This window comes from Taudactylus pleione, unplaced genomic scaffold (genome assembly GCF_031769625.1).
Source record: "Taudactylus pleione unplaced genomic scaffold, aTauple2 ptg000037l, whole genome shotgun sequence".
Taxonomy (NCBI): domain Eukaryota; kingdom Metazoa; phylum Chordata; class Amphibia; order Anura; family Myobatrachidae; genus Taudactylus; species Taudactylus pleione.
In genome coordinates, this window is record NW_028284439.1 from 3,883,325 (window position 1) to 3,905,388 (window position 22,064).

Genomic DNA, 22,064 nt, shown 5'->3' on the forward strand with positions numbered 1-22,064 from the left:
ATGTACCAGGATCCGTTCCAGGCGGGGTCCGGGCACATGACAGAAGCGTGGCTGATGCCGTATGCAATAACGGGAACCGCTGTGGATCCACTACGCGGCTGTGTGATCTCTGTCCGGCTGAACAGGGTGAATGCTCCGCAGATGAGGATGACCTTTCCGGCAACAGGTGGATAAACGTTCTCTTCTGGTAATCCCTGCAGGTGCATTCCAGGTTATAGCCTGACGCTATCCACACAGTGTGAGTACCGTCCATTCATACTTCAGACGTTTACAGCGCTCCGTTATTTGGATTTTCTTTTGGCAACCTTGCCTTTTTGTTCTTGCTGACATTAAACCATTAGTGGATTTATTTAGAGCTTGATTCTGGACAATCACCTGCCATTGGTGTTAGAGGTGTATTTTGAAGGTTTTTTTAAAAGTGTCTTTAAATGACACAAATATATACTTATAGGCATTTTTATGTACCCCCAATTTAAGGGTTTGCATGCAACTGCTGAAACAGTGAGCAAGAGCTTACAATAACCTGCTGTAGGCTTGAGATAAGAATCTAAAGTTCCCAAAACAGCCCACTGAGGAGAAAGGGGGGCGTAATCCACCAAATTTATATAGGTATAATTTTGAAACAAGCGCCAAAAAGTTTTACTAAAAGGGCCATCCCACATAGAATGTAGGAAAGAGGCATCCACTTATTCCCACTTAGGGCAGGTGCTCGTATCTGACAGGCTAATGGCAAATCAAAGGCTGAAGGACAAATAACTTCTATGATAAATATTTAGAAAAATGTTCCTATAGAAACTAGCAGTCAATACTTTACACAGATAAGTTAGATTGGGAAAAAACTTATCAATGGAGAGGTCAGGGAATACCAGAAGCCAATAAAATAGACCTCTTTGGATTCCAGCAAAATCCAAAGAGGTACGTACATACTTATAATACAAAGAGATGTCTCTATTGCTAAACAGAGTCCAAAACAGAGGCCAGAACTGGCAAAACATAGTGCTAAGATTGGTGCCAATAAATGCATGCTATGGTGTGAATATTTATCCAAAACTTGGGATGCAGTCAGAGGTTAAAGTCTGGAAATATTGACTTAAGGCTCACAAATTGGTAATGCCTTTACCAAACCACAATGAGAAGGGGTAAGAACGGGTAAGAAGGGGTAAGAAGCAGAACCGTTTTGAAAGGCAAGGTTTGATAATAAGGGCGGAAATAAAACTTAGTTGAAAGGAGGAATAATTTCTTGCAGGTACTCAAACAAACAATCCAGGAAGACATAAGAAATGGGTTATCCACAACTTCAGGGTAGAAGGAGGATTTAGGAGCGTGCAAACAGCGTGCAAAAAGGAAATAAGGTGCATAGAGGAGAAAAAGGAGCCATCTATAGATTTGTTAGTATAAAGGGCTGTATTGTGAATCCAATCCCTGATGTGATGAAACATACTAGCATAATTATGATAAATATTTGGAAAATGAATGCCACCTTCCTGAGGACTTTGCTGTAACTTTATCATGGCTATACGGTACAATTTACCCTGCCAAATATAGTGATGGATTTCCTGTCTTTATCAATTTTTTAGCAGGAGTCAAGTCTACAGTATCGGGAGGATTTGCAAGGGATACAATAGCCTAAGAAAGCTCATCATCTTAATGAGATTGCCCTGCCCAGGTATGACAATAGACAATTTACCCTGCCAATAGAAGGTCATTTTAACTATACAAATAAGAAATCACAGTGTTAATTAAGAGTTGCATGTTAATTGTGTATAAATAATGGAAATAGGGGTGTGCTAGTGTAGTGCAGTCCAGAGCAGTGCCATCTGTACAGCCACTCGGGACAACCTCAGGAAGCTCTAGGCAATGCTGCACTTCCTCGTTCTGGCAGCCACATCCTCTCTTAGCAAAGTCATTACATCATACGCTTGGAGGACAAGGCTGTCACAGGGCACTCTGCAGCTCTGTTACAGCATTGCAGGTATATTAGGAAGGTAGGTGTCCATGTCATTCTAAACTGTGAACACAGCTACTGTTAATGGAGATTATTTACATGCCCGCTGAGCTGCTGCATTGTTGTATTGTTGATGGATCTTGAATAAGGTTTTTATAGCAAACCGAAACATCAATATACTCGAACAGATGGTGTGATGTATCTTCAATAAATTGATTCTTTGCCTTCACCACACTGTGGAATAACTTTGGATATATATATATATATATACATATATATATATATATATATATATATATGCCCACGGGATACATGGTTCATGGTGTGCACCCCATATATCAAGACTTTAATTGATATACTGTATATACTGTAATATATATATATATATATATATATATATATATATATTGCAAGACACAAAATAGGGTGACAGTGACCTCTGGTGTCCCAAGCCTGTAAAATTATGACTGAGCAATGTGTTAAAAATATGACATCAGCTTTATTTAGTAAAAACAAACCAGGCACAAAATATATTCATAAAATATCACTGTAAACGTAGGCTAGGAATAAGCCTTCCCAGACTGCACCTCTCCTGAAAGATAAGCATATTACCATCTATTACTTCCATTTTTTTATCTTTTTAAAAAAAAAAAATTAAAGTGCAGTTTTTATTTGACTACCAGTGCAAAATGTCTGATTTTATTTTAGTGCTGTTTTATTATTCCACTTATTTCTAGCCTACGTTTACAGTGATATTTTATGGAATATATTTTTTGCCTGATTTGTTTTTACTAAATAATAGTGATGTTATATTTTTAATTTAACACACTGCTCAGTCATAATTTTACGAGCTTGGGACACCAGAGGTCGCTGTCACCCTATTTTTTTATCTTGGTATTTGTTTATATAGGCCACTTACCATCGCCTATTTTACTTAGGGTTGAGCTGACACCCAATATATCTATTGGGAGTGTCAAGTACGACTGAGTTCTGCTAAATTGAGTGATAAAAACTGGTGTACTGTGGCGCTGTCTACATCCTTCATATAATATATATATATATATATATTCTAAATCCAAATACAAAATTAATCCAGATCAAAAACCAAAACATGGGGGTCAGTGATGCATGTCTAATATATATATACAAGATGAGCATAGTGCAGGATTGTTTTAGTATCCACCGCTGCTACTCGAGTTGGATACTTGACTATCAGGAGCCACCTGGTCTCCAATAATGAGTAGACTGCTAAAATCAATGTACTCCCTCATATAAAAAAGAGTGGTGATGTTCTTAGCTGTTCTTAGTAAAGATACTCACATACTGCAATACCACTGCCAGCCAATATCAGCCAATTGGCAAGGTACTGCAGTGTGTGTGGGCTGAAAATGACCACAATCAACAATAATTAACCAACTTTAGATTAATTTTCTGTTATAATAAGTGTATTATAATTTGACAAATAATTTCTGTAGAGATATTACATGGTGAGCAATATTACAGAATTATGAACTGTAGATGGCATCATTATAACTCCTAAAATTTTCTACTTTGCCTCAAATTGCTTAGACACCTCAATAATCGAATGCGTTAATCTTAATTCTAGACACATTTTAGGCATTCTACAGTTATGTGTATGGCATACATTTCTCCTTTCAAGCAAAGAAGGTTTGGGTTGTGGACTGAGTCTGAGAATAAATTCTTGTTCTTACAAGAAGGCATGTGGTCATGGTATGCATTCAGAGGTGAGAATAAGTCATACACACAGTGGATATGCAGCTGAAATTTGTGAGTTACAGTATTTGAAATGTATTTTAGGAGACCAGGCTCACACTTACTCAAAACACTTACTGTAATTGCCAGGCTATAAATAAGAGAAGACCAAAGGCCTGGTGAAAATAGTAGAGGTGTGCAGAGGCCCATTACCATGACAGCTAATATCTGATTGGATGCCTTAGGTTACTTCACATATATGTTGTCTGAATACCTATATATACCCATTTGCTACACTAATTCAAAGAACAAGTACAGTAAGCATTCATTGTTCAGGAGTTACTCAAAACGCTGGTTATCACCTTTTGTCCCCAGTTGCCTCAGATAGTCATGGATAATATTTATGATACCACAGTTTCTTTGATACAGCTCATAAGGGGAAGTGTAGCATTAGCTGTGTTATCTCAGTGCTACAAAACATCCTGTACCACCGCTTATTGAAGCTAAGGAGGACATGACAGCGCAGGAATGTATCAAAAGTTCAGTCTCCTGGGCTGTCTTGCAGTAATGAACCCCACTTGCGACCTTTATCACTCTGTGTCATATCAGCATATATGTACTTGTCAGTGCACTTATGCATAATGAGTCTGTAAACAAGGAGGTAGCGCAGGCAAGCATAATGCCATTCACAAATGACGTTATGTTTTTGTAACAAGTGACAAAAGCTGAGCTGTTAGTCTCATAATATGCTACCAGAACACTTTGCAACCATTGCTGGCTATGGCATAATGGCACCAATTGAGAAATATCTAATTTCTCCATGAAATGCACTTTCATATACTGGATGCAAAAGCAAGAATAAACCTTTTTTTAGGCAACGAACAAATACGAAGGGGTTGTCACCGCTTGATACATTGACCCCATCACATGAACATTATGAGTCCATGTTCTTGCACTATGTGATGTACATAAACAAACATCAGCTTTCACTGCAGATTATTGTCCCAAATCTCAGGTTATGTCAAGCCCCTGTTTTATCAGGCATGACATAGGATGACTTTTACAGGTTCTCTGATTGATTGAATATGTAAAATTAATCAGAATTCATTGCTGACATCTGTTTTTAAAACTTTTTAAAACTTACTTCATGTAGTTTTACTGACATATTAGTTTTGTATAGCTCTTTGTACTCTGGGCCTGATTCAGACCCACTCGCAAACGCTTGTGCGCTCGCGAGTGGGTCAATGGTGCGCTCTGCACACACGCAGCAGCCGCACTGCACGTGTGCAAGCCCCGGAGCGAGAGAGAAAATCTCTCGCTCCGTGGCTCACTACAAAAGGGGCGGCTGTCAATGTTGATCAACAGCTCGCCCCATTTTGTAGGCGTGGCAGGGGGTTGCTTCACAAATGGAGGCGTTCCCATGAGAACGCCTGCCATTTGTGGGCGACCCCACTGACATCACCAGTGATGTCAGTGAGAGAGCTTCCGGCTCTGTTAGAGCCAGAAGCCCTCTGGGGCTTGCGGCCACGAGACCCTACCACAAGGGTCTTGTCGAGAGCCCAATGGTCGCGATGGTCTTGACCATCGCGACCATCATCCTGGCCACTCGCAATAGCTGTGAGTGGTCATCCACAGCTATGTGAGCGGCCAGAAGGCCGCACCAAAAAAAAAAAAAAAACGCCCAGATTCAGAGCGTCCGTCTCTGAATCAGGGCCTCTGTGTGTATAGGACATGTAACATCCAATGTGGTCTACTAGCCCTCTTAGCCAGGAGTGAGGCTACATTGCCAAAGATCAATTGTCTAGATTCAGTAATATGAAAGTTAATGCCTCAAGATTCCACTATTTTGTGTGTTCCAAGTATTCCAAGGACAGTAATGCCCTGTAATAATCCACCAGTAATATTAATGTTCTAAAAATTATCGACATTAGTATTAAGGTATTAGCCCATCACTAAGTGTTACTTTAGACTTGCCCACCACCAATGTCACTGGGGTTAATCATCCTGCATACTTTAGTTGGCTCCACCCCAATCTAAAAAACTTCCAGGACTTCTTTAAATTCCCAATGCCCCTGACTATATGCATTTATAATAGGTTCCCAATCCGCCCCTACCCTTATTCATTATAATAGATTTTGCAAAGTCAGTCTTGAGCTACAAACTAAGTAAAGTAACGAGAGTACATAACAGCAATAGTAACCATGTATATAGAAACATAACATCATAAACATAACATTAAAACATTTTTAATTGCTACTATTTTAATACACCTATAGTTCATGAAAGGGACCAAATTCAGTTTTGGCCACAAAAGCAAACATGATCAGTCACATTATCTTCAGTACAAAATATCAAATAATTGCAGTATAACGTACCCTCCACCCTATTCCATTGTGATTTCTTGAAAATGGGTAAAATGCTCCAAGCTGCATCCAACGGGCACATAGTTCTCTGGTGGTGTTTTGGAAGAATCCACAAATGTCTGCTCCAGTCTACATGAAAAAACAGAAACCAGTTACTTTTTGTTTTTAAGAAAAACGTTCTACCAATTAATAGTTAATTACATATTATTACTGATGATCCAGTTTGTTTTATAATTTTATAATTTAGTCAAACATAAAACTAATTTTTTTTTAGATATTTTACTTATTATATTAATTTTTCAAATACATTTTATCTAGTTTTGGTGGACATTTTATTGATTGCAGGATTGTGATAATTCTGTTAAGGAAAAACCCTACAATGATACAATAATACAATGATATTTCTATACCCTGTTTGATCAACATGCAAATAGAGGCTTTCTGACTTGCATCAGGACAGTTCTCAGGTAAGTGCATGCTTTCACCTGGTTGTATATGGTTAAAAGGATATGAGCTAATTATATGTTTTATAAGTCCATGGTGTGCCAAAAAGGGCTATTTGTCAAGTTTTGAAGATAGGCGTATGTGGGCTGTAATAAGGAGGCAACAAAAATGTGCCACATGTCACATTTTCACTTTTATCATTCTGTGCATACTGAATTTGCAGATCACACAGAGCCATGGGTACAGACAATTATTGCTCACTGTCACTGACAGTCTTCAGAGTCAGTCTTTAGTTTAAGTCAAGACAAACATGGCCACCAAAAAGACTGAAACTCAGCCTCCCTAGTCTACAGTAAGTGTAAAGTTGATAGTGATGCATGCAATTGGTCACAAATGCTTAAAATTCACCCATGTATTTATGCAAAAACTCTAAAAAGGATGTAGCAGTGTTTTAAAAGCAATTTTACAATGCAATACAAACTCAATGACCATAAATAAATAATCATTCAGACTCAATTTGGGATGGGTAAGCTGCACATATATTCTAAAGTGTTGTCATTTAGAATATTTATATGCTTCGCTCAACATTTCAGATGCATCAATCCACTTGGGTACTTATTATCTGCTCTGTCCGAATTGTAACCTGCAATCTGTTTTCATCATTTTGCGATTTGCGTAATTTCCTGTACTGACTGTGAAGCCATGCCTCCAGTCGCAATCCAATCTCATCTCAGCCAGGCATGACAAGAGGAGGGAACCACAGCCAAGGGGAGGGAGTCGCTGCTTGAGATTTCTAACCTGAGACTGTTTCTGAATAGGTCGCAGAGATGCAATTTATTTTTCTAGATGCATTTGAGAGTCTGAATAAGGCCCTTGGAAACTTGTACACAATCCCATATTATAATGAGCACAATGTCTGGTTACTTGACTTACTACTTACATATGAAATACCAAAAAGACTGAAATCCATCATACCTGCAAATAAAAATACAATAGAAAAATCAATATTTATCTTTAACATACTGCCATAGTACAGTAACTTTAATTGTTTTAGAACCATTATTCAATCAATGCTTGGCAAATTTTTTAGAAAATTGCATTGTCTAATCATCATAGAGGTACCGTACAGTAGTGTGTACATGCAACTAAGGATCTGATTCTGCGTCATACACAAAATGACTGATTGTTCGTGAAGCCACAGAAGCCAGATTCACAACCTTATGCTAATGCAAGATTCTGTACAGCTAATGCATGAATTTGTGCGTCTTCAAGCAGAAAGACACACCACTCACTGATTTTATGCCAACCGCCACAACCTTCATCATTAATATCGGAACTTGCACCTGCCCAAAGCTAGGTGAAAGAGATCCATCTGAAATGTACTTCTTTTTCCCATATGTGTGGCTCAGAATTGCACTGAGCTTTAGCTACACGCCTATGATATTCCCACAAGAGACATATTGCTGCACAGTTCAGCCCATTTCATGCAAAGCAGGATCTAGCGGAGATCCATCTGGCTCAATGGTAAATTTGCTTCTGTGTATGCATGGTATGGTAAATATCGCTATTTGCCTCCATGGGGAGAGATCTGTCCCATATGCAGGGTTGTACTACTCTTATTCATATGCTTGGTGTTATGTTCATAATCATGATTAGGGCACATTTGCTCTAGCCATATTCTTTGTATAACAAATACGTCTGAATACAGCTGTATTTATGCTTCAGGCCAACTCTGCATAGCCCATAGATCCCATTGACTCACCTTCACTTAACATTGCCTGCATGAGAATGCTCCATTATGGCCCAGTTACATCTCTTCAGTCACAAATGGATGAATGAATGATTACTTTAAAGTCATTAACAGCACAAGTGATGTCAACAAAAAAACGTGTAGCACATTATCACATAATAAGGCAAGCAGCAGTTACATTACAAATGTACTATAAAAATAATAAAACATTTAAATATAAATCAATCAAGGTCATTACAACTATTTAACATACGCACAGCACTAGGGAAAAGGCTATTGTGCAACTGTTTTGTGCGTGATCGCAGAACTCTAAAGCACCTATTTGATGGTAACCTCTCATGTTTTGCATGGTGCACGTGGCTGTGATCTTCCAAAAGATTTTGATTTCTTTAGGACTCTCTTATCATAGATTTCCTGGATGCATGGTAGCACAACACCAATTATTCTACCAGCTGTCCTAACCACCCAATCTAGAGCTTTATGTTCTGTAGCAGTACAGTTCCCAAACCATTTGGCAATCCCATAGATAAGACACTACAATGCTCCATTAAAAGTTTAACAAGGTCCCCCTACTCACACAAACTGATCATAAACGTCTTAAGAAAAAATGGAGTTGTTGTGCCTTCTTGACCAGCAAGGCACAACAATCAAAGTATCCAAAATAACAATACGCAAGAATTTGAAGGACTCCACTTGTTCAATTTTCAATCCATCTAGACAAACTGGTACGTTAGGAGTAACACTCCACTTCCAAAAGTCAGTGATCATCTCTTTGGTTTTAGATGTGTTTGAAATGTAGGCAATTTACCTTACTCCACTCAAACAATCTAGCAACCTCACTTCTCTATGCACATTCATTCCCATTGCTTATTAAGCCAACAATGTCAATATCATCCACAAACTTAACAGACTGTGAGACTGACTCGCAACTATGGGTGAATAACTAATACAATGTTGGGGTGAGAACACATCCTTGTGGAACCCCTATGTTCAGCACCACACCTTCGAAATATTTCACCCCTGCTTGACCACCTGGGGCCTGTCAGATAAAAAATGTAACAGCCACATACAAGTAAAAACTATTTAAACCCAGACAAAATAGTGTAACAGAAATGCATATGTCTCTGCATCGCCCATACATGTGTACATACTTGTTTCCTCAGCATGTGCAGTGCAAAAATACAAATACTCTCCAAAGCATACATATGTTTAGCTCTACTTCAGCCTCACAGTTTTTGAAATATTATTATCAATAAGAAAACAGAGAAATAAAATGATCAGTCACAATCAACTGGTACTGAACTGGGTCACCTAACTTATGTAGATTGAAAGCCTCACTTTTGAATCTCATCCCTTTCTTAGAACATTTCTCAGAGAATGTGCTACTTACCAATAATAGATTTATCAACTTGATCCCAAGCAGCAGTGTTGTCACCAAGCCAGTGTCCCACCCACTGCCCAGAAGTTGGATATGTAGAGCGAGAGATAATTATTCCACGTTCTCCTGTAACATTTCTCAGAGCACTATAAAACAATGCATTTTAGTCAACATTTGTATTTGTACTTAGTGGGGGCTGGGTATGGGATACCAGCGCTCAGAATCCCGGAGCTCAGAATCCCGATGCTGGCATCCAGACTGGGTTACAATGCCGACAGCTACCACTAAGTAAGCTAACCCTAACCCGACCCTTACACCTAACCCTACCATCCCTCCCCACAGCATAAGCTTAACTCTTCTCCCCCCACAGACTAACCCTAACTTTTCCCATAGTGCATATCCCTAACCTCTAACCCCAATATTTACCATCGGGATGTCAGTGGTCAGAATACTGGTGTTGGGATTCTGGAGGCGGCATTTTGAGCGCCTGCATCCCGACCGCTGGGATCATAATTTCATTCCCTTAGTGGAATGTAGTCTCAGTGGAATTTTTGTGTAGTGAATGCAGGACCATCAGTGATTTTAAATAACATCTGTTTAGTGAACTTAACATAATTTACAATAAATGGTCACTGTGTCACAGCAAAAATAAATAAATAAATCAATAAGCCCTCTTACTAGCAATCAATGTCAGCATGCCAAGAGCTGGAGTAACAATGCATTGCAGGCTAGTTAGATCGCTGTGTCAGGCAAGTACATTTTTGTGTCACCAAGCTGTAATGAGAGCACATCTGTGACTAGATTTCTTACTTCCTGAGGCCACAGCAATAGCAATACAATGAATCAAAAAGCTGTTGTCTCACCTACCCAGGGGAGCTAAGAGGGAGGGCATGGGTACTAATTATCCAAGCCAACCCTTGGTTATGGGGCCTCTCAGGGGCCTGGGCTAGCTGTGCAATGGGAAGAATGCCCCGTCCTTAGTGTGCTTAATTATTTTCATTCTTTTTTGTTCCAGGTGGGCATGGTTACATCCCAATGATTTTTTAATGTCTTCTCCATCAACCATTCCCGTCCTTTTTCTCTATGGCCCTACACCATCTTACTGTTTGGTTATGTCAGAATAAAAGTTAATAGCCTTCAACAGTAGGTGGTCTAATTCCAGCCCCCCTGCTGAAGTAAGGACAGTGCAAAGGAAATAGCCCCCACTCTAGTGTTACTATTGAAGGGTGTTGTGCTTGCTCCAATTAGAGCTGTGTGCTGCCAGGCTACTATTTATATACTCCAGTCCTAGATTTATGGGTGCAGCAGTTTGTTTTTTAACAAATGTCTATTGATATACTCCAATTACACTGTTTGACAATTTAGATATAATTGTTTAGTGATCTATAACAGAAAATAAAAGCACCACAGCATGAAACATTTTCTTTTCTACTTCAGCAAGAAACAATGGCTTGTATGTGTAGTCAATTAATAGTGATATGATAATAAAATTATTTTTTAAAAAAAGAAAGAAAATTAATTACAACTTTTGTCTTATTTAAATTGTAAACAGAAGTTTAAACATTGTAAACAGAAAAAAACTCACTCATATGATGGCTTTGAGTGAGACCATCCATACAAACTGTGGACATCATAATGGTTAACTGTTTCTCCATTAGGCAGGTGTTGTACACTTTCCATACATATGGTCTTGTGCGATAATCCCATATGTCTTGACTCCAAAGCTAAAAAAATAAACATACAATACTGTATATTTCTTAAATCATGTAGAAGTGACTGAATTTACCACTGTAATTGCTACCCCCCCCCCCCCCCCCTTTGCAAATTCTCAAAAAAAGAAACAGGTTGACCGGTTTTGTCTCTGGATTGCTGTCATGTTCCACTACAATTCTGCAGTAAAGATCTGTTTGAACCTGACAACAGTTCCACCTTAGCACAGGCTAATTCTGAAACTTCAGCCACGTGTAATATAATATATATTGGCTTATAAAAATATAATTAAAGTATAAATAATGAATTGTTTATTACCTGGCATATATTCTGGATTGTTCAAGGTCTCATTTCTGCAGCCATTTACAGATCCATGAACAAAGCTGGCGGGCTCATTCATATCCTAATATATACAAGAATGAGAAATGCCACTTTAACATACCGCATACAGTACATGACAAGTAATATGTGCCTGCACACTTACAGTATGTCTCATTACCTCAAATCTGTATGCCACGGAATCATTATAAAACGCACAACGGAACTTGGCATGGAAAAAACAGTGACCGCTGCAACATAGTATTTCATATAGAGATTCAGGGGTAAATTTACTAAGATGGGAGTTCTATTAAGAAGTAATGTTACCAATAGCAACCAATCAGATTCCAGGTATTATCTTCTAGAAGGTGCTAGATAAAAGAGTAGAATCTGATTGGTTGCTATAGCCAACATCACTCCTTAAATAGAACTCCCATCTTAGTAAATTTACCCTTCAGGGTCAGTCACACACAGATATACAAGTGTTGCACATCAAATTAGTCATTGCAGTCTCATGGTCCATATTAGTCACATCATATTGCGACTAAGACAAAATTTGTACAAAAAAGATATTCATCGCTAAGAGAGTAACACGTGACCTGGTGCGCCGAGAGGGGCAGTTTGGTGCGCTTGCAGCAATAGTGTAAAGATGGATAAGTTGTGCATATTAAAATAATGGGTAACATAAGACAAAAAACACATTTACAATGAATTTATTTGTAAATATTGGCACAATTATCTATGCATTTATAATAAAGAACTATTATTATTATTATTATTATTAGCAATAATATAATATGTGTTGATTATGTTTCACTTTAATACTTTATTTATATGCAAATGTTATATCCTCCATTTCAAATATACTTTTAATCATAAATGCCCTGGCTGAGGCACATAAAATGTTAAGATTAATTTGCTAAAACAATGGTCTTTTATTGCTATAATAATAACATTTTCCTGAAATGTTTTCCGAGAGTGTTTTCATGTGAGAATTAACAGCACATCTTCAGTCTCATTCTCCCTTGGAACATTGTGCTAATTATAGGAAATCATACAACTATGGGGGCGTTATGATTTATGATGTAGAATGCTCAATATGGTAACTTTATTACAGAGATTCACAGACCCGCAAATGTAAGTGCTGTCACTGCTCTATCCAGTTAAAAGGAAGAAAAAAAGCATTACAACTAATATCTCCATAAAATATGTCAGTTTTCATGTGCTGTACCAAAGTGTTTTATTGCTACTAGTTCATAAATTAGTAAGTTTACTTACTATCCAGAGTCCATCAAACATAATATAGTTTTTGTGGAATTCTTCGATTTCACGGTGCCACCATTTGGCTGTTTTTTCCATGAAAAAGTCAGGGAAGGCAGCATAAGCTCTGTAAAGCTATAATTATAAAAATAATAACAATTTGAAGTTCAGTATACTGTAACCTGCATATACATTCAATCAAATAAAGTGTATGTCTTAATTTGAAAGTGCTGAACAATATGGTAGATCAATATAAATAAAGGTAAATAATAATAGTAGAGGTAATAATAATTATAATAATTATAATAATAATAATAATAATAATAATAATAATAATAATAACTAGTAGAAACCCGTAGAAATCAATGGTTAGTTTTTTTTTTTAAAGAATAAACTCATATCAAGCAACTAACTTTATTTGAGTGACAAAAAATGTTACAAATTTATTCGGAGACTACAGTAAGACAATATTTTGAGTCCATCCATTTGCGGCAGGTAATCCAGGTGCATCTTCGTGAGTGATCTGTACTGCAACAGAATTCTTCAATCTTGATTGAGATAGGACAACGTAGAGCATTCCATTTGAGAATTCTGGTTTTAGAACATATATTCCAACTTTGGCAAGTGTCTGTCCTTGACTCTTGTTCATTGTCATCGCAAAGGACAATATGATTGGAAATTGATCTGTTTGATAATAAAAGGGAAAGTGCTGTCGCTTGGAGTCAGGTGTGCAACGACCCTTTATGTGCTCTGCACAAAATCTCCACAGAAATTGTATTTTGGAAGAGTGACTTTACAATCATACGTGTGCCACTGACTAAACCCTTCCTTGTGTCCAGGTTCCTGATGAGAATCACGACTGCAACCTTTTTCAGTCGAAGAATATATGGTGGGAGTCCACTCATCTCGATCGTGTGCAAAAATTCAACTGGATAGCGCACTCTTTCACTCTCATCTTCTGTCACAAGTGTGGAAAATGCACTCTTTATATGGAAGTTGTTCAATGATATTGTTGTTGATCTCAAAACATTGGGAATTCTTTGGGCAAAGGATTGGTCTATCTTTCTGTTCATATTCAGACAGGGTTTGAATGTTAGTGCTTTATATTGTTTCAATAATGTCACCCTTGCATACATTTAATTTGGTATTTGAATGAAAGGCGAATCTGTAACATTGGCACGGCCAGAACCGCAGATACAAAATAGGTGAATGCAACCTCAATATGGTTTGTATGCATGTTTTGTGTCAGGAGATACTTTTCGTAGTGTGGCCATAGTGGGCATGATTTGAGATAGTTCAATAATGGTTCTGCATGCTGAGTGAGGGACTATGTGGAGCTCTTGTTTAAAACTTACTCCAAGTATCAAGAACTTGCCACCAAATGGTTATTTGTTATTTTTGATGTTGCGGAATAAATGATCAAGGTAGGTCAGGGCATTAGCAGGGGTCAAGGAAGCTTCATCAAAAATGTAGACCTTTGACAATTTCAGTTCTTTTCTATCTTTTGAACTTGGCTTGGTAGAACTAACTGAATTTTCGAACAAATGAATCGAAAATTTGAAGATGCTGTGGCTTCTATGTCCTCCTGGGAGGAACATTGCTGCAATACCTGTGCATACTACAGCAGAATATTTCATGCCTTTGCCATGAAAGAAATGTAACAATGGTTCATACAAAAAAGTCTTCCCACAGCCACCAGCACCAGAAATGAAAAATACATTGTACTTGTTTCTTGGTTAGTGACACACACCACTGTACAATGTAAGATAGCCTGATTCAGACCTGGTCGCTAGCAAGTGTTGACTCGCTGCTGGCGATGTTTGCAAATGTGTGCATGCATATGCATCGCAGTGCATGTGCGCGAACTAGTCCGAGTGATCGAGAAGTGCTCACTCACCCAGCAAAGACAGCCCAGTGGAATGAGTGTCAGGAGTGGCCGTTTGTGGGTGGTAACAGGGCAGGCCAGTAGTAACAGGGGAGTGGAGGTGCTAACGCAGGCATGCATTAGCACCTCCATTTCAACGCCATTTCAGAGGCATGCATAATTAATAGCGAGCGTCATAGTACACGTCACCTGGCTGTGTTTTACACTGAACTGCTCGCAGTGCTTGCGGTAGGGTAAAGGCAACCACAAGCGCTGTGAATGCTCCCGATGGTACTCGATGTTACCGATGGTTGCATACACTTCCTGGAGATGACGTGCACAAGTGGGCGTCTTAAGACAGGCTGGTGGGCATCTGCATACACAAAGTGATCGCACGCCAAGACATAGTGGGTGTGCTTATGCCTTACCGTGTGATCACCTGCATTGCTGGGTGTGTTCAGAATTTGCATACGCTGGGAGCAAGCGTAAGCATCTAGCGACCAGGTCTGAATCCAGTCCTAAAAGTTTGGAAGTCATAGTGTCAGCAATCACTTGCTCAGATTCTGCTTCAAAGACAGTTTGTGGTATGGCTTCTAGTGAGACTTGTGACAGATCTAAATCTCCAAGGCTCAACAAATGTGACAAAAGTATTGTACCAATTTCAAAATGTACCTTGTTGCAACTTATCTTTAATGAGAGAGTTCTATTAAAGTCTTCAGTTAAAGTTATCTTGAATTTCAAGAAAGGTGCCTATGGTCTTTTAGTCCACAAAAATCACAAAGGTAAGTAAACATTGCTCCGAACTGTTTGGGAATCTGTTGAGAGGAATATTCTTCGAATGCAATTTCATATTCTGTGTCAGATTTGAAAAGATTCCTTGCAATAACAGCTTGCCTGAAAGTTTCATGGACTGTTCATTAAAGGTCCTCAGGTCATCAAAAGATGTCGGCCCGGGGACACTGACCAATAGAAGACAAAGTGCAAAGGTTTCCTTATGTTTCTGGCTGACTGTGTAGACACGGCCGATAGCTAAATGATTTATTTGCTTTCTTTTTCAATGTTTGTTGTCAAATAAATAATCTTTCATGATGTCCTAGTACAAAATCTACCTGGTTCAGGGTCATTGTGATTGAGTTCAAAAAATGCTGTCAAAGTTGTCTTGGCATATTCTTGTTGGACCAAATAAGTGATGTCTGTGTCCCCAGGATGTAGAAATTGTGATGTCCTGGCAAATGAATAGCTAACTTCTAAATAATATGCGATTTTGGTTGAATTGGGAACACAAGTCACCTTCGAAATGCCTCAGGTGCACTGATGTAGTGCATGTTGACAAATCATTTAATCTCATCATAATCAGCTTGTCCATCTGGATTAACGCTCACCGTCATGACATTCATACTATCGTAGCCTTTGTAGATATATTTGTGTAGGAAGTTTACTGCTTTAACTGTCGAACATACAGTACTTCTACATTGATATGAGCCTGGAATTTCTCACGTAAGCATGGGTTAGATGGCACCACTCACTCATTTGTGATTTAGTGAAAAGTGACCAATAACTTTGGTTAGAAATGTTCTGCCATTGTTTCTTCACTTGTATATGTAATAACCGTTGCAGTTTCCCTGTTGTCATAGCGCGTAAGGTTTCAGGAAATTCTTTATACTTTTGCCATTGGATTCAGTGTTTCAAAAGGGCCGTGGATCAGGCAAGACTTCACAACTTGGAATAGGAGAGTCCTGTCAGATGGTGGAAGTTCTGCTGATATGATTTTATCAATGTGTTTAATCTCACATATATCTTCGTCTGCCAGGGTGAGAAACATGTGGCAAAGAGGCAGTCCTCGTTTTTGGAATTCAATGACATGTAGGTAATAGATTATGTCTCCAAATACTTATTTCTTGGGTCAAATAACAGAAGAGCTACTCTAGTTTTGCTGTGAATAATTGATCAATAAGTTCTGGTCTGTAGTTGAACTGAGTTGCGTATCCAAGATTCTTAGTTATCTCTTTCAATTTCAGATTACATATGAATGTGATGAACAGCAACAATTTGCCATAGGCACAGACTAAAGCCATAGCATCTTGGCATTGCATGTTCATGTTTCTGGGCAAACTTTGGAAAGAAGAAGGCAAGATAACGATTTTCCAAGGTTGTAGTCCACGCTCAGCTGCATCATTGAATAGGTTGTCTTGTAGGCCAGAGAATGTCTCAAATTCTCTGAAATTCTTTTGCTCAAGCTGTGTTCTATTGTACATGAGACATTCACCTTCAACTCGTGTGTACAGATTGACTAAATACTGTAGCCACAACTTACCGGAGTTGTGTAAAACAGAAAATTGCCATTCTATAAGTCTTTTACTGCAATCGAGTCACTTTTCTGAACTTGCCAGTGGTCTGTCTTTCATGCTGCCTATTCTTACCCCATCCACATTCTCCATTAGGAAACAGTAAAGGGTATAGCATGAGTGAGTTGATGCAGTTAGTTGATATTTTTCAGGTATTCAGGCCCAGATCTCTTAGGGAAGACCTTCAAGTCATAGTTTCCTGGAGGATCACGATATTTGGTTGTGAAAATGGCAGCAATTTCATCTGCTGAAGGCAAATTGAATCAGATCTTGCTCTGGTTATGGATGTCAGGCTGTTCTGATAGTAAAAACTATTGAACTGTGTATGACTGTGTGCCTTTGATAAGTGCCAGTTCATTGTATGCCTTCTCAACTTCTGCCATTATCTTTTACTTGTTGACTTCGAGTATCATTTCATGCAGTTTTGCCATAATATTAGGATCACAGGTTGAGTTCCACCCAATCCTCATTTCAGTTGCTTCAGCAGAGTAGATAATGTAAAGTTGTGCATAAGATTGCTCAGAAACATTCTAGGAATGCAAAGGGCCAAATTTGTAATGGAGATGGCCATTGGTCTTCAAAGTATATGGGCCACATCATACAGGTAAGACATTCTATTATGGTTAAGTATGCAACAGAAATGTGTATGTCTGTCAGTGAGACAGGGATGTGTTACTGTCAGTGATCCAGGGATTTGCCACTATCAGTGAAGCAGAGATGTGCTACTTTTCTGTGAGTAGTGTCTGCATGATTGATGCTGTTGTTTACAGTTGGATTTTTCATGTGACAGTTGAAAGTAGTTCAGGTGAGTGGTTACACTGGAAAGTGTGAGACCAATGGAAAATAATGCACAGGCATGTGATCTAGTGTGTCCAACCATGTTAGTGGGAATGCTGTTATTATAACACACTACTTTACATGGGAACTTTGGCGTTCTGCCATGCCAAACCCATTGCCCCAATCTAATTTTTCTCTTTGATTGGTACATCTACATGGTAAGACCTTTATTTTGATACTGCAACAATATTTTTATGTTCAGCTGTTATCTCAAAATAGGTCTCGCAGTAAAAAAATCTGCAAAATTAATAAATAGATAATAATAATAATAATAATAATAATGTTGATACTATTTAAAATATCTGCAATCTATATTTCAGTTTATTACCCTTTGGGTCTGATTCAGAGGTGGTCTCTTGCCGCAGCCGTGACTACATCTTCATGCTAATGCTGCGTCTGATTTTGTGAACATGTGAGACGCCAACTTGCAGCATCTGTTTCGGTACGTCTTTAAACAAATCATCGGAAGCACTATTGAAACTTGCACCAACACTATGGCAGGCTGAACATGGCGTCCAGTGTTAGCATTACTGCATCTTTAGAAGCAGCCTCTGTCACACACGCATCTGGCTTCCTGCCGCCTTTTAACCTCCTGGAAATGCTATCTGGAATCCACAGCTCTTGCATCCAAATTCTTTCTATGCCTCCTTGCAGTAACCATCGGGATGCATGCAAAGACTTACAACATCAGCCAACTGTGTGCGCCATGGACACTGCATCCACCTTTTCCAATTCTTTTGGTCGTCTCATAAGTGCCAGAAATGAACAACATATTGTAAGGTCATATGCACTGTGTGATTTTTGGATACCAAGAAATATATTTACTATCCCATAATTTGTTAGAGCCTGGTTCAGCATTTATTTCTGGTTTAGCATTTATTTCTGTTACCGCTTTAAATCCATCGGTCCAAATTGACGATGATCAGCATAAGCTACCCCCAAATGTACAATATTATCTTACAGTCTCTAACTTTGAATTACAAGAAACAAATCTCTACTGCAGTATAATTGCCATCACTGGACTATGTGATCATATACAATTTTACACAGCTATCTACAGTACATTGTCCTACCCCTGTTTCTATCTCTGAATGCAACACATGCTAATTAATGGCTATATGGTAGGTTGCTCTATTGGTAATCTGAGCCTGGATAGAATAACTTGCATGAAAATTGAATACTACAGTATTACCTGTGTTATTTGCTTAAACATTATTATATTAGTAAAATATTATTACCTTAACTTGTGTATCCCAGTCTAAAGAATTATCAACAGTGACGTTGGGCAAATCTGGCCAGACCTTAACAAAATAAAAAAATGAACAAATGTTAACATATTATTAATATTATACAGATTTGATCATCAATTGACTGTGTTCAATTCAAACTAAATTTCAGAAAGATAAATAAATAGAATTAATCAGGAGTTCAAATGGAAAGGTAACATAAAAATGTTTCTATCCCAACTTGGATACAATTTTAGACACTGGTTAAAAACAATGAAATGTGTTGTAGAAAATGCAGTTAGTTGTTCTAAGCACTCCATCGAGAATGAAAGATTTCAGCATAATAATCACTTGCCAATGTCTAAGCATGACAGTGGCTGAGAATTGGCCTTCAGCTTGAACAATGTAAATGTCAAGCATTTTTTCTCATTGGTAAACAAAATAATAATTTATAGTTTGAAGGATAATCAACTAATATGAGTTTAACTGAGGTGAGAAAATGTTAAATTGACTGGATAGAGGTACAGTAGTATACTGTAGATTTTAATGAAGGACCAATTAAACTGGAGTGATTTGTGTATAGTAATATAATTAATTTCATCTCTGGTACAGGAAGAGCAGTGTTATGGAAAGGTTTTTATATTAGACGTATGATACAAGTGAATGTGAAAGAGCTTTGAGCATGGAAGTCTGTGTGTCCATTGGTGACATTGATGTAATTCTGTACATCTGCTTCTTTAGAGGTGGGAAGCAGAATAACAAGGATGATAGAGTGAGTGTGTAGTGCCAGAAGGGAATTACCGGACGTCATGGTCATACCAGTATGATTTATATTGAATTTCAGCTTCTTTTAGCAACCAGTTTAAAATTAGCCATCTGAAACCTTTCCACTCACACTTCAGTTTAACAAAGAGTGTCTGATAGCGTTTATAGAGAAGCAATTGGCAATACTTTAATGCAGATAATGTTCCTGGTCTAGGCATTTTATATTATGCATACCTTTCCCCACACTATTCCACTATTATCTGCCCATTTGATAAACACATCATCTTGAACACCTCTATCAAAAGCTGGATAGGGATTGGTTTCATTTCCGGCAATGGCAGGATCCTAAGGATAGCACAAGCATAAACAGTGATTTAACATAGCATTTTCAGATAAAACCTCAATCTAATGTTTAGTGCCAATACTCAAGTATATGTGTAACCAAAATTGAATGATTTTTATGTAAAGTTAGGTTATACGTTTGTATGTGTCCCTGTATCATACAAAAATTAACAAGGTATAATATGTAAGATATATTTTTAAACAATTCATATATTGGGTGTCAGTGATAGCATAGCACTTTAATGAAATATATATGTATCCTCCTTATAAACAAATGCAGCTAAATACAAAAAAGAGATTGAGACCAGCGCTGCATTATCTATATGTGTGACTCTCCAATATGGAAGAAATGGCACAACAGTTATTGTAGAAATAACATTTAATACATATATTCAATATATATAATATAATAAAAATGTCAGTGAATCCAGGAATTCTAAAAATAAAAAAAAGATGTACAACTTTTGCAGCTGTTTAATTGGCTGAGTATCACTCAGATGATTAGTTGATATATTAAATATGAGACCGCAGATCAATATACAGTCAGGTGCATAAATATTGGGACATTGACATAATTTTCATATTTTGTTGTCTATTCACCACCACAATGGCTTTGAAATGAAACAAACAAGATGTGATTTAACTGCAGACTTTCTGATTTAATTTGAGGGTAATTACATCCAAATCATGTGAACGGTGTAGGAATTACAACGGTTTCTATATGTGCTTCCCACTTTTTAAGGTGCCAAAAGTAATGGGACAAACTAAACAATCCTAAATCTAACTTTCACTTTTTAATACTTTGTTGCAAATCCTTTGCAGGCAATTACAGCCTGAAGTCTGGAATGCATAGACATCACCAGAGGCTGGGTTTCATCCCTGGTGATGCTCCGCCAGGCCTCTACTGCAAATGTCTTCAGTTACTGCTTGTTCTCGGGGCATATTCCCTTCAGTTTTGTCTTCATAAAGTGAAATGCATGCTCAATTGGATTCAGGTCAGGGGATTGACTTGGCCATTGCATAACATTCCACTTTTTAGCCTTAAAAACTCTTTGGTTGCTTTTGCAGTATGCTTCGGGTCATTGTCCATCTGCACTGTGAAGCGCTGTCCAATGAGTTCTGAAGCATTTGACTGAATATGAGCATATAATATTGCCCGAAACACTTCAGAATTCATTCTGCTGCTTTTGTCAGCAGTCACATCATCAATAAATACAAGGGAACCAGTTCCATTGGCAGCCATACATACCCACGCCATGACACTACCACCACCATGCTTCACTGATGAGGTGGTATGTTTTGGATCATGAGCAGTTCCTTTCCTTCTCTTCTCTTCCCATCACTCTGGTACAAGTTGATCTTTGTCTCAATTGTCAATAGGATGTTGTTCCAGAACTGTAATGGCTTTTTTAGATGTTGTTTGGCAAACTCTAATCTGGTCTTCCTGTTTTTGTGGCTCACCAATGGTTTGCATCTTGTGGTGAACCCTCTATATTCACTCTTGTGAAGTCTTCACTTGATTGTTGACTTTGACACATATACATCTACCTCCTGGAGAGTGTTCTTGATTTGGCCAACTGTTGTGAAGGGGTTTTTCTTCACCAGGGAAATAATTCTTTTTTCATCCACCACAGTTGTTTTCCGTGGTCTTCCAGGTCTTTTGGTGTTGCTGAGCTCTCCGATGCGTTCTTTCTTTTTAAGAATGATCCAAACAGTTGATTTGGCCACACCTAATGTTTTTGCAATCTCTCTGATGGGTTTGTTTTCATTTTTGCAGCCTAATGATGGCTTGCTTCACTGATAG

The 22,064-nt window shown here is 38.1% G+C and overlaps 1 protein-coding gene across 1 annotated transcript in view; it reads right to left on the reverse strand.

Moving 5' to 3' along the window:
* MGAM (maltase-glucoamylase) overlaps nucleotides 1–22,064 on the reverse strand; it is a 242,917-nt gene that overhangs the window by 97,188 nt on the left and 123,665 nt on the right. The window contains exons 32-39 of the mRNA XM_088452310.1: nucleotides 20,153–20,263; nucleotides 19,166–19,228; nucleotides 12,900–13,016; nucleotides 11,622–11,706; nucleotides 11,179–11,317; nucleotides 9,606–9,739; nucleotides 7,406–7,440; nucleotides 6,034–6,150 (exon numbers count right to left, since the gene is read on the reverse strand). Coding sequence (XP_088308436.1) covers nucleotides 6,034–6,150; nucleotides 7,406–7,440; nucleotides 9,606–9,739; nucleotides 11,179–11,317; nucleotides 11,622–11,706; nucleotides 12,900–13,016; nucleotides 19,166–19,228; nucleotides 20,153–20,263 — 801 coding nt within the window. The remainder of the gene's footprint in view (nucleotides 1–6,033; nucleotides 6,151–7,405; nucleotides 7,441–9,605; nucleotides 9,740–11,178; nucleotides 11,318–11,621; nucleotides 11,707–12,899; nucleotides 13,017–19,165; nucleotides 19,229–20,152; nucleotides 20,264–22,064) is intronic.